Genomic DNA, 13,264 nt, shown 5'->3' with positions numbered 1-13,264 from the left:
TCTAATAAATAACACTCATCTAAATAGTTTTGATGTGCTTTAGCCCAGTTATGAATCCTTATGAAAACGGCACGAGATTGAAGCAGTTCTGGTGGATTATTCGCTAGTAACACGGGAGAGCCAGACTGCTGATTTAATCACTTCCAGGTGATTAATCTGCTCATCTTCAGGTTTCACCCAGTCACTGACAAACAAATCCAATAACAAATAACATTAAGTTGATATCATTACCTTCCCCTAATGTAGGGGCGATTCTGCGATGTTCCAGCTCTCGAACCATCTTAATCTAACAATTTTTTTTTTAATCTCGAGCCCAGATTTTTAACCAAACCACTTGACATTTTTAAGAGTTAGACTTCAAGCCTGAACGGTCAGAGCACAGAGAGCGGGAATCGCCGTGCGCTATTAGAGGCATCTCCAAGGATTGAGGACAGCTCTGTTATTCGGTACAAATAACTCCCAGACAGGGCACAGGTTTCCAGCGCAGCTTTCAGCCTTATTCATGGAGGACGAGACAATGTTCTCCCCCCCCATTGCCTCAACCATGTCCAGGCTTTAGCCGGAAGTTTCAACAATGTCAATACCCTGCATTGCGTTTAAGGGCGAGAAAATAAAGGCGTGACTGCTCAAAACTGAATGACATATTTGAAAGACTTTATCAGAGGTATGAAAGTGAATACACTTTTGTTTAAAAAGTAACGATTTTTCCATCGAGTTTGCTACCTTGGCGAAGTCTTCTGTTTAGACTTGGAAATTTTCTTTTTGGCAAACAGTGCCCCACCTCAGAGAATAACCACTTTCGTATCGCGTGCCAAAGCAATTCCGTTGTATTTTTTTTCAAAGCGAGAATGAGCATTCGTTTACTTGTGCTGCAATACTGTTTAATTCAGTCAGGGTAGCCTCGCCGAAAGAAAATCCAAAATGCAATAATGATAGTATTGATGGGTCACAACCAACTTATTGATAATTGGGACATGACTCGGGTAAAGACTGGAGGAAGTCTACAAAAGGCACAGAGGATCATCCACTCTATACTTTGATTAGATTACCTACAGTGTGGAAATAGGCCCTTCGACCCAATAAGTCCACACCGACCCTCCGAAGAGTAGCATCCCCCACTAATGCACCTAACAACTATGGATAATTTAGCATAGCCAATTCACCTGACCTGCACAGCTTTGGAAGGAAACTAATGCAGACACGGGGAGAATGTGCAAACTCCACAGAGACAGTCATCCAAGGCTGGAATCGAACCTGGGACCCTGATAATGTGAGGTTACCATGCTAATCACAGAGCCACCGTACCTAAAGAAAGCGGTTGGAGTGAGAACAGATAATACCCCGTCCCTGAGTGGTTTCGAACCACAAACCTTTCACTTAATAGTCGAACGTGCTGACCAATTGCGCCACAGAGTATTCAGCCTAACTTCTCTGTATCAGGAGTGTTTATGAAGGCTCTGCTGTTCAGCTCCCTTAGCTCTGACCTACTTATTTTTATGTGATTACCTAGTTGTGTCCATAATTTGATTTTTTTTTGGGTGTTTAATGTGCGGATAACTAGATGTAGTAGCTTCACTTGGCACAGGTAGTATCCTACAGAATATATAGTACACTGCAGCATCGATATTTTCTTATCAATCTGTACGTGTTACTACACGGCACTGGAGCAGGTGGGACATCAATTTGAGTCTTCTAGCTCTGTATTGTAAATCCTTTCTCGCGGTAAGCCACGTTGCTTAATGGTGATGAAGACCTTAGGGGATTACTGGGTAATGACATTACAGATCGTGGACTAATGGCTCAATGTTCTTAATGGGAACATTCCATTCAATGCTGTTAGATCTTCCTTTAGCCTGTGCCATTGAAATATTCCATTGGAATTCCAATAGTATCTCTTTGCATGCGTGTGTCCAACTTATATAAACAATACTTTTAAAAGGTTATAATGAAATTATAACTCTCAATTTTCCTTTCAATCTTAAAATAAGGCATAAATTCTATATTTCTCATCTAAGTTGACCTTGGAATTGTTGGAAACTCAATTGAATAAGTCTGATAAATGTGTCTCATAGTTTCTCACCATAGAAATTTTGAATAATAACTGCTGAATGTCCTTGTTTTAAAAAGAAGATTCACTAATGTCCATGTCAAGAAACTTGGGTTTCCAGTCATGTATCAAGTTCTAGGCCCAAACTTTATTGTTGTCTTTTAATGGTCTCAAAGCAACCGAGAATGGACAGTAAATATTGCCTTTCCAATATCATTCACATTTCCAACCATATTTTAAAATTGCTGAGGGCATCATGGATGTGCAATGATGTAAATACTCCAAAAAGGGACAAATGCCAAATAAGGAGAGATAAGTTCTCTGACAACAGCAACACAGTCTGTAATTTAGTAAAATATCCCAAAGTCCTACACAGGAAATGGTTCAAACAAACTTTAACATGAGCCACATAACAAGATATTAGGACAGGTGATAGGGTAATTTTAATGGAGGAGAGAATGGTAGAGAAGCTTGGGATGAGAAAGGAGTGGAAATTCCAGAACTTTGGGCTAAAACAACTGAATGCATGGGTGACATGGATTAATATTGGAGGTATGCAGAAGGTCAAAATCTTGTTTTGAAAACAAGGATGATAATCTTAAAATTGAGATATTGCTGAACTGCCATCCAGTGTAAAAGTGATCGGTGAATGGAACTTTGTGCAAGTTAGATGTGGACAGCAGAATTTTGGTACAATTAGCTGGGCATTGGAAGAAGAATGTGGGAGCAAACTATTGCAGTCTGCTGTGTCAAAGTCTGCTAATGGGTCAAGAAGGGTGTGAAGGGATAGATTATCATGACTTCCATAAACTGTCTTGAGTATTGTATGAAAAGTTATAATGTAAACATAGCCATCCAGCCTGGATCTGAATAATTTGCACATGCTGAGGATAGTGATGAGAAAGATAAAAAGGGGTGGAAATGAATGACAACCACCAAACACAGACCACTTGCAGAAAGGATTGGAACAAAAACTTTATAGACAGGAAAGAACAATGTATATGAGCAGTGCAGTGCCTTCAATTTAATGGAATAGTTTGGGAAATTATTCACTGTACTATAGATGTGAAACCATAATGCTTGTTACAGTATTGAATGGTTACATGAAATAGTTCATCGAGAAAATCATAAAGTTTACACCTACACTGCAGTTAAAACCAGGAGCTGGAAACAGAAGTCAAGTCAGCAAACTCTTTAAGATAACTGTTTACTACATGATGAATTCAAATCTTTAAGAAAAGAGAACAGGTGCAATAGAAATATTCTGTCAGATCAATGATGATCTTTGCTGATAAAAATGTTGCATGTTAATAAATTAAGCAAATTTTGAAAGGTCTGGAGCTGAGTTAAAGAATCTGGACTGGCTACTGCATTGTTCAAACGAAAGAAATGTAGATATGTTTTGTAAAATAGAGAGTTTAAAGAGTTAGGTAACTGAGAGACAAGATCAATTTGAGCAACAATAGAAGTAACAAAACTTGCAAAAGAAGCAGTGAATGATGTTTTGTTTCCCAATTTGTCTGTCCTAAATGTGGTGGAAGAACTGAAACAAATACCAAATAAATTGTTTAATCTGTTTTTGCTGAGTTTTTCCAGGATTCTCTTGGCTCTTCCAGCAAGGTCATGGCCTTGGTGCTTTCATTGTGGGATTATTAAGAAATGGATTAATACCTGAAGTCTGGAAAGCAGCTAAGACAAAATACACTTGCAAAAAGATGTATTGGACCAGTAGCACTTTTGTGTTTCCAATAATGTTTTCGCAATAAGTATTTTCTGATTCATATTTCTGATTATTCACTTTGTGAGTTCTATTTTGATGCCTCATAAAATGTTATCACCTAGAGAAAATATTTGAGAAACCCTGATTAACAAACAGGAAAAGCTGACTTTAAAATACTTAGGTACTTTTTCTATCCTGTGCCTGCAAAGGACTCTGCAACTCATCTTTTATTTGAAGAGACAGCACAAGATTGTAGTATGTGTTTGTCTTTTTTAGCTTTTAACTGATAGTTACACATGTTAAATAGTAATTACATGATAAATAGTGGTAACTAGCTCCATATGTATATTTAGAGTAGTTGTTTAGCTTAGCTAGTTCTTTCTTGTCAAAAATAATATTTAATTTACAGTTATTATGTGAAACTACTTACACATTTTATTTTCGTAGAGCTGGTTTCTTCATCAATCACAAAAGCTAGCTGTCCTCATTAAGTGTCTTTGAAAGCTTTAAATGATTTCTCTTTAGAGACTTTAGGCAGACCGATGTATTTCAAAAAAGCTGAGAAATAACTTCTGACTTGAAATTAAACAGAAATAAACTGCAGTTCAAAAGTGCATTTCAATAAATTTCTCAATGCTTTTTGATTTAAATAACTTGTCTCTTTCCAAGACAACTGTCTTTGGATAAAAAAAAGCTAAATGTTACAAGATATGCATCAAAAATAAGCTGGAAAAATTTGTGCGTGAAGCTGTATTTTTTTTAATTCGTTGTGCACTGACAGAACTAAAGTACTTCATGCCAAGCTAAGTTGTAAATAAATATATTTTGCAAAAAAAACCATAATTTTGGACATAAAGATGACTCAGGAAACTACATGCTCATGAATTAAAGATCAGTTGTGGATAAAGTGTTAGAAGGCATCGTCAGCAAGAAGATAGCAAAACACATAGATGCTGATGACATGCTGAGTGTGAGCGTGAATTTATATGATGTGAGTTCTGCCAAATGGAATGAATTTATTAAAGAAAAATGGAACAGAAATTCTGTAAGCAACATCTTCATGAATATGTTAGGTACTTGTATAATACAATTGTTTTCTTTTATTTATCCATATTATGTTGACACTACTGGCAAGTCCACTCCAACATAGCTGGCACCTTGCTGAAGGTCTGGAGTGACATTTAGATTGGACTGAGCAAAGATAGCAGATATCCATTCTTCTAGGTTTTTATTTACAAGAACTTTCATGTTCACTATTAGTTACCTCATTTATTTCAAATTTAAGTTAATTAACTTAGTTTGTTCCATAGCATAGATTTGATCATTCAGCATGGACAAATGCTTGGCAGTGTTTCTGCAGAATGAATTAAACAATGAACTAATGATTTGCCATGATTAGGAGCTTTTGCGATGGATTGGAATTTGGCAATGTTCAAATAAAGCAAACTAGGATGACAGAGGGTAATGTTGTTCTGAATACAGATGTACCAATCTGGCAAGGGATCAGTGAAGTGACTATTTATCCAATGTATGCGTATGATTTGAATTGCACAATATAGAAACAAGGGGCATCAAAAATTTAAATAGGTTGTAGATAAATTGGACTTGATATTATGTTCACATTTTCCACTTTAGAACAAGGAGCATGCTTAGAAATAGGAATTTAAAGGCAACTACATGGAAGGTGGTGAATGTATCAAACAAATTGCTGAGAGAGTCAGAATGACAAATGATATGTAAAAACATTAAACAAATCGGATAAATAATAGAAGAACTGGGAGATCAACAAGTGTGTTGGTTTTAGGGACTAATTGGATGCTTATGTTCTTAAAGAATTGCACTTAAAGTGCAACATTGTCCCTTAAAAAATATTGTAACCGTTATAACAATGCATGCCAAAATATTATATGTAAACTAGGTCCTTACCAAGCAATAACACTTCTTTTCCTAAATTACACTTTCATCATTAAAGTATCAGAGAAAATTTACAAAAATTTAACAATAATACACCAAAGCTACAATATTATGCAACACAAATTACAAAACTGCATGCTCCAATGTATTATGTTGATAATTCATCTAATTACAATATTAATTCTTCTTAAATGTTACATGAGCATTGCAACTCTGTCTCAACAATGTCTAAATATCAACAAGAAATTTCAATTCTACAACAGTTAAAATTGTAATCTGAAAAACATTCAGGACAGATGTATGGCTTGTTCAAACTTTCTCTCGTACCTGTTGCTCATTTAGGTGGTTCTGCTATGCATCTTTACAATGTTAAAGCTGTAAAACTACAATACACAATAGATGCGACTTCAGAGTAAGGATTTATATCATCATCTGAATGCACATTTAGAAGCTTGCAAATTGATCAAATATTTTGTGATTTATTTTGTTGATTTTGTTTTCAGTAACTGAAATTTTTAATATCTAAAGTAAAATTTCAATAAAAAGTTGAATGTTTAAAAAATGCAAATTTAGCAAAATGCATGACTGAGTTTTCTCTTGTGTCTTCCAATACTTGCATCATAGCTTTTACTTAAAGACAATATTCTCCGAATAACTTGTGTTTTGACAGATGATTTGACCCATAACAATGACTTGCTGAGCTTAATTTGAAATTTGCAATCTGAACATGTGTATCTAATTCCCTAAGGGAGAAAGAGAGAGAGAGAGACAGAGAGAGAGAGAGCGAGAGCGAGCGAGAGAGAACGAGAGCAATGCCGTGTGAGCTGAGAAGTAACAATGTTCTGATTGCATTTTATTATTTCAATCAACGTTTAGAAAACGTATGAAGATGAGGGGTAAATGGAGTGAGAGGAAGTCTCTGGCTCCAAAGATTCCATGGGATTCAATCATAGCATAGCATAGCATAGCACTGTTTTCCTTCTTATTTCTGGAATCCTTCTCATCCATACAACCTTTATAAAAATGTCAAACTGAAATTTCAACTCCGCTTAAATACCACATCTTCAAAACATTCTACATCATGCATAAGATTCTACTTATTATAAAACATAGTGCCTAACTTCTAACATTGTGCCTTTCAGCAAAGCACGTTGAAAATCTTGCACTTAGTCAGAGGCATAGAGATGTACAGCATGGAAACAGATCCTTTGGTCCAACCCCTCCATGCCTACCAGATATCCTAAATTAATCTAGTCCCATTTGCCAGCATTTGGCTCATATCCCTCTAAACCCTTCCTATTCATATACCCAACCTGATGCCTTTTAAATGTTGTAATTGTACCAGCCTCCACCACTTCCTCTGGCAGCTCATTCCATACACGCACCATCCTCTGTGTGAAAACGTTGCCCTCTCACTCTAAACCTATGTCCTCTAGTTCTGTACTCCCCCCAACCCAGGGAAAATACCTTGCCTATTTATCTGAAACATGCCCCTCATGATTTTATAAACCCCTATAAAGATCACCCCTCAGCCTCCAACGCTCCAGGGAAAACAGCCCCAGCCTATAGCTCAAACCTTCCAACCCCTGGAAACATCCTTGTAAATCTTTTCTGAACTCTTTCAAGTTTCACAACATCCTTCCTATAGGAGGGAGACCAGAATTGCACAAAATATTTATAAAATATTTTCATTAAATCATAACAGTTCCATTTCAATTTAGTTTTTGAAATTACTAAAAAAAATCTTCTAGATTATTGCACTAACAAAATAATACAGGTACTTTTAAAATGTATTGAAATTAAAACATTGCTTACTTCAATATACTGAAATTAAATTCCAACTATTCAGTTTCTAACGTATATTACATTTGCAGTAATGTCCCCATACAAAATATTTAACACTAAATCTAACATTGCTGCTTTCAACATACTGTAAAAAAAAATTAAAAAGTCTCAAACTATTGAACTCAAATCACCGTGCTGCAACTTCCCACAACATTACTAAAATCACAACACTGCATTTTCAAATGAATTACATTAGAACTGCCTGAGAGCTACATCTAACATTGCACTTTCACCTCTGATTTCATAGTGGCACAACTAAAGTTGTGCGCCGACAATACAGCCATTTCAGTATTTTAGGTATATTTTACATTCCCAATTTTTCTAGTGCAAGATATAAAAATTACAAATCAGTACCTAGTTAAAAAAACCCTAATCGCAATATACGTATCATCTAAAACAGGACACTGAAATTAAACCACCTCTTTTTAAATTGTTACACTGAAATTGCAATATTTCTATAGGATTACTGCCAATTTATAGGATGGGAACCTCTGAACTATTACACTGAAAGCACAACATACCGTCTGCATAAAGCAAAGACAACGTCTCTTTTACACGGAAACCTTATGTCTTTGCCGCTGGACTGCATTGAAAGGAAAATTGTCTGAAATGTTGCATTCAAATAAGAGCACTCAGCCTTCTGAAATACTTCGTTTAAATTGCAACACCAGTTTTGACTAAATATCTGTCGCTCCTAAGTTAAATACTGTGAAAATGCAACCGACCTTTGGATCCCCGTTTTCTTTCTGCTAAAATTGCCTCGTGTCTTCTGAAACATCGCGACCATGTCTCCACATACAATATATAAAATAAAATTGTGTATGAAATAGATAAACGCCTTTACTAAAGTATCAGTCGGAAACGGCCAACTTGTTTTTTAGAGGAAGTAATGAAATGAGAATGTCATCTCAAGTGTCCTGTCCGTGCTGTTAACATTACCTCTTCTAAATGTAATTTATTTCCATGTGAACAACAAGACAGTCTGTTCCCAAATATTCCTTTCAAGACCTTGGACATTTCATGCCAAACTCTCAGACAAAGGTGCGATCCAAACATTAGCAGATTACACAGACAATTATAAATCAAAGTCCACGTTGCTTCTCGACAGAAATATTACACTGGAATATAAATACTGTCTGTTCAAGCGTTGATGTCGAGGAGTCGGTGTTGGACTGGGGTGGACAAAGTTTAAAAATCGCACAATTCCAGGTTATAGTCCAACAGGTTTATTTGCGGGTACAAGCTTTCAGACCGTTCCTCCTTCGTCAGGATTTTTAATCTTGTCCAAGTATTGTAAAGGCAGTTATGTTTTTGAATCGCTAAATTCAATTTGCAGTAGAATTGATGAATTCAGGGAAACTGTACTGAGTGGGGTGGGACAAAACATCCAATAAATAATTAGATAGAATTTCTGAAATTGTCTGAACGAAATTGTTAAACCAAAAAATTCAATGCTTTTCTCCCTTAATTAAGAATTTAAAAACGGGATACAGAATGTACTTTCGGAGTTGCTAAACGCGCCTTCAGTAAGTACACTTGGCCGAAAGTAGAAAACACATTCTAAAATATTATCGCCTTCCTTTCTGGAATAATCGGCAGTTTGCAGCACCAATGCCTATTATCAAGTAATTTTACAAAAGCTTCCTAGACCGATTTTCTACTCCTCAGTCCTCTTTTATTAAAAGTGTTGGAGTCTGCCCTAGTAAAGCCGCGAGATGTAAGCTCCCCCGTGCACAGTGCTGATCCGTCATACATCATCCCCACGGTTCAGGCACAGCTGTCGCCTTCTGAACAAGTGCTGCAAGGAACTCCTGAGAGAGAGAGAACGGTGGACTGAGGTCCTGTGCAAATTGGACAAAGTCGGCCACTTACAGAATTCACTGCGTTATTTCACCATCGTTCCGAACAGTGAGTAACGACCCCTGTCTTTTGCTTTTCAAAGTCCTGTACAAACCTATAGTCCGAGTGATCAGGCACAGCAAACAGTTCGAGTGGAAACGGATTAATTGGGGGGGGGGGGGGGAGGGATTTCAGATACAAGAAATATTGGCCCTAAATATGGAGCAATTTAATCAGTTCGTGTGCACATCTGTGTTTCTTTCCGAGAATCTGGTTCTGGGACTGACGAACTTGCCTTCCCATCACTTTTGGAAAATTGGCCGAAGCCGTTTGATCTAACCACAGTTTCCTCTTTGCAGTTACTGGCGGGTGGGTAGTGGAGGTGGGGGTGGATAAACTTGTTAATAAGAAGAATTGGAGGGAAGGACAATATATTATATGATCGGTTAGATTTTAAAAAGAACCTCTTTCTATATCAGCTATCAGAAATGATTTGGAGATGCCGGTGTTGTGTGATTTTTAGCTCTCAGAAAGTTTGTGCGGTTCTCCCACAATAATTATCAGCGCTAACAAAGCTGGCTTTTTAACTGTAACTTCAAAGGAAAATTCCTGTCCTTAATCCCAGCAATGCCCACGCACTGGAATACACTGCAGTGGCCACTTCTTACTCGGGGCTTCAGATGCTGTTTAAGATGACAGCGGTGCGTACCTAACCCGATGGTGTTAGAGAATGGGGCTAGTTGCCTTTCTTCCAAAACAGAGCAATGCTGCACCAATGTTTCATTTGTTTCTCTATCATGTCCCGATTAAATGAAAGTAATAGCTGCCAGTTTCTTCCCACCTTTAACGAGCATCTGAGAGGAAAGCTCCAAGCGTCCATCACAATTACAAATAAGGAAGCCGCAGTAGCCGGTGTTCAGACACCTGTCGCTTCAATATCCATTGTCCTACATATGGCACACTCTCTGCTTTCTCCCCGGCAAAGAACGCCTGACGGCAGTAGTGGGGCTGCAGTCTGCAGATCCTCAGGCGCCACCCCGTTTCTGCCGATTCAATTCACATTAAAATCCAGACTCCCCGTTGGGAAGTGGGAACTGGGGAAGGTGTCACATTGACATTGTCTATGCACGCCTCCACGCCCATTTCTCCCTTGACTCGCTCGACTTATTCTTTACACACACAAAAAAGATTTTTTTTTGTGGAATTCTACATTTTGGAATATCGGCGCATTTCTAGCCCTCGGGATTTCCTGTGGACAGTTGTGAAACGCTCCCGTGATGACACCGAGAAAGGGGAAAGAATCAGGTGTTTGATAAGCCCTGTGAGAGACCGGAGCCGCGGACACAGGCAAATGTTCAATAGGCTCGGAACACCTTGTCAGGGTTTGTGAGAGGTACAAATTCTCCCAAATAACCACAAGTAACAGTGAGAATAGTGTAGGGTCTTTGACAGCCTTTAACAATAAAACATTCAATAGAAACCTCCATAGAATGGAATCTCACTGCTATTAATTTCTCAACCAGTGCCAGGTTTTCACTCTGTTAGCGTGTGTGTCGATCCCGAAAACGCTGGGAATTGGAGAGTTAATTTTAATCATAACGGAACAGGATTTGTAGCAGTGCTGGGAATCCAGTGCGGGGTGTGGATAGCGGCCTGCTGTGTATTAGGGAACCATCGTGTCCGCCCGCAGCCCCGAGCTGTCATCCTGTTAACTGCAGCCGTCCAGCCAGACGGGGCAATCCCAGCGGGACAGCATTGTCCCTCAGCCCTGACTCCAGCCAGACAGCGGGACCTGAGCTTCAGGTACAGGCCGGCGACAGAGATGCGCAACTACCAACAAAGTGGGTCGCCATCGGAGTCAGTGAGGAATCGGAGAGCTTGCATTCCTCATTTAAAAATAGCGAAATGACAATGTGTGCACACTGAACAGTGGCCTAATATTATCTCGCCTCACTCAATTATCCCCCGTTCGCCTACCTACTTCCCTTCGGAATAAACTTCGCCAAACGCTAGGCTGGCTTCTTAATCTGTTTTTAAAAACTTGAAAACTGACAACACGTACACTGCGTGAAATCCTAAAGTGTAGATCCGGGAAAACGAGTTAAAAGTTCGCGGTTAAAACAACACGATAAAGTATTTGCTATCACGGAATAAGGGGTTCAGTCCGGTCATTGAGATTAACATATCGCTCCGAAAACCGGAGTGGGATGAACGCGAGACGCGAAAAACCAAACTTCAGATTTTCGGTATGAGAGAAATGATTCCCCCCGCCATCCTTCCCTTTTTTTTCAAAAAAAAAGCTCCAGGTTTGAGGAGCAAAGCAGCTGTCAGGAGGATGTGTTAGGGAAACCCGAGTGTATGTGAGGGGGTGTTTTTGAGGACCTACCGGAGTTGATCTCCATACACTGGCTTGAATCCACTGTGTCTGCAAGGTCCGAGTCCGGGTTTATACTGTCCACACTCAGTTCCATAGTCTTCTCGCCCCATTCCTGAATTTTCCGCTTTTTATTTGTCCCGATCAGTGCTTCCACCGAGAAGGCGTGAGCCCTTGAACTCAGGGCAGCTGCTGATCGCCTCCTTTCACTCATCGCCCGAATAAGAATGGTCCAAAAGCTAGCAAATAGCAAACTTTCCTTGAAATGGCCGGAGCCCAGGCGGTAATGCTCAGTGGCGGGTTCCAAATTCAGAAACAAACTGGGAAGGATTGCAAAGTTTGAACTTCAGGCGTACAGGCACAACAGGAGTCCAGCGCTGGTCACATCTCTCACAGTCACAGTTAGCATGGTGCTGACTGAGTGAGAGCACTCATTGAACTTAGTCCACTTTCTGCCTCTACTCTGTCATCCTCCCCCGTCTCCCCCAGCGTCCCCCGCCCGCCTGCCTCCCCCAGGCTGATTGATACAAACTTCTGCAGCGTTTTACTGAAGGGGGGGGAGAGGTTTCGATGCCAATCAAACTCTCCCGTCCAATAGTTACACGGCCAGCAGCCAGTGTCCAATGACACGCCAGCAGAATTCCAAAGACAAACAACCGCAAATTTAAGCTCTCGGTCGCCAGCAGGCACCTTGATGCTCACCAGCGACTCCACAGTGCCCAGGTTTAACCGTTTAGGAACCGTCAGCGCCCGGTTTTGTGGCCAACCGAAACGAAACTTTTCTATCTCCCTGCTACATGTCTCATGTACTGCTTTATAAACGATCAGGAATGTTGGCGGCTGCTGACAACAGCAATAATAAAACCAGTGGAAGTATTTTTCTTAAATTTCCTCGCGCAGTTCAGGCATCAATGGCGAGTGATCTTCAATACCTCAGGAACTGTATTAGTTTGAAGGATTTCTCTGCATGTTCCACCACTTTTCTCTCTCCCTGCTACCAAGCGGTTAACTTCCATTTGTGGTTCACTTTCCCTTGCAATATTGTGCTGGAACAGGGGAGCGGACTGGAAACAGCTACTGCAAAATACTGCCTCAGACAGAAAGCAGAAACTCTTCTGTGTTCCAGAAATATTGAAGCGGTGCTTAAACCTTAGAGTTCTGTAAAAAAAAGTTTGCTGCACTTTCTCGGCGGTATTTGTATTTGCTGTCGCGATGAGATTTGTACTGATTACAGAAATGACCAAAACAAATTTTAAAAAGGTAAAAGGAAAGGGAGAAACAATCAAACCGACAAACACCATTCCATTGATTATTCTATACCGTTGGAAATCTGCAATTTAGATTTTTTTTATGTTAGTGAGATTGTTATTGGTTGGCTGTGGAAGTTGAGTGCCATACTCATTGTACTGTTTACCATTTTGATACATGCAACAATTAATGAAACCCAATGTACTCATGGGAGACTTAGTGGCAGCAGTGATCATCTTTAACGACACCAATGTAAATCTGGTGGCATTTAAACCCG

The 13,264-nt window shown here is 39.3% G+C and overlaps 1 protein-coding gene across 1 annotated transcript in view; it reads right to left on the bottom strand.

Moving 5' to 3' along the window:
- The window catches only part of tbx15 (T-box transcription factor 15), a 101,605-nt gene extending 89,364 nt beyond the window's left edge, over window positions 1-12,241 (bottom strand). The window contains exon 1 of the mRNA XM_043700961.1: window positions 11,752-12,241. Coding sequence (XP_043556896.1) covers window positions 11,752-11,953 — 202 coding nt within the window. The 5' untranslated portion in view covers window positions 11,954-12,241. The remainder of the gene's footprint in view (window positions 1-11,751) is intronic.
- Window positions 12,242-13,264: the final 1,023 nt, after the last annotated feature.

This window comes from Chiloscyllium plagiosum, chromosome 12 (genome assembly GCF_004010195.1).
Source record: "Chiloscyllium plagiosum isolate BGI_BamShark_2017 chromosome 12, ASM401019v2, whole genome shotgun sequence".
Lineage (NCBI taxonomy): Eukaryota > Metazoa > Chordata > Chondrichthyes > Orectolobiformes > Hemiscylliidae > Chiloscyllium > Chiloscyllium plagiosum.
Note: the sequence above shows the minus strand (reverse complement) of the source record. Positions and strands in the feature narration are given on the sequence as shown.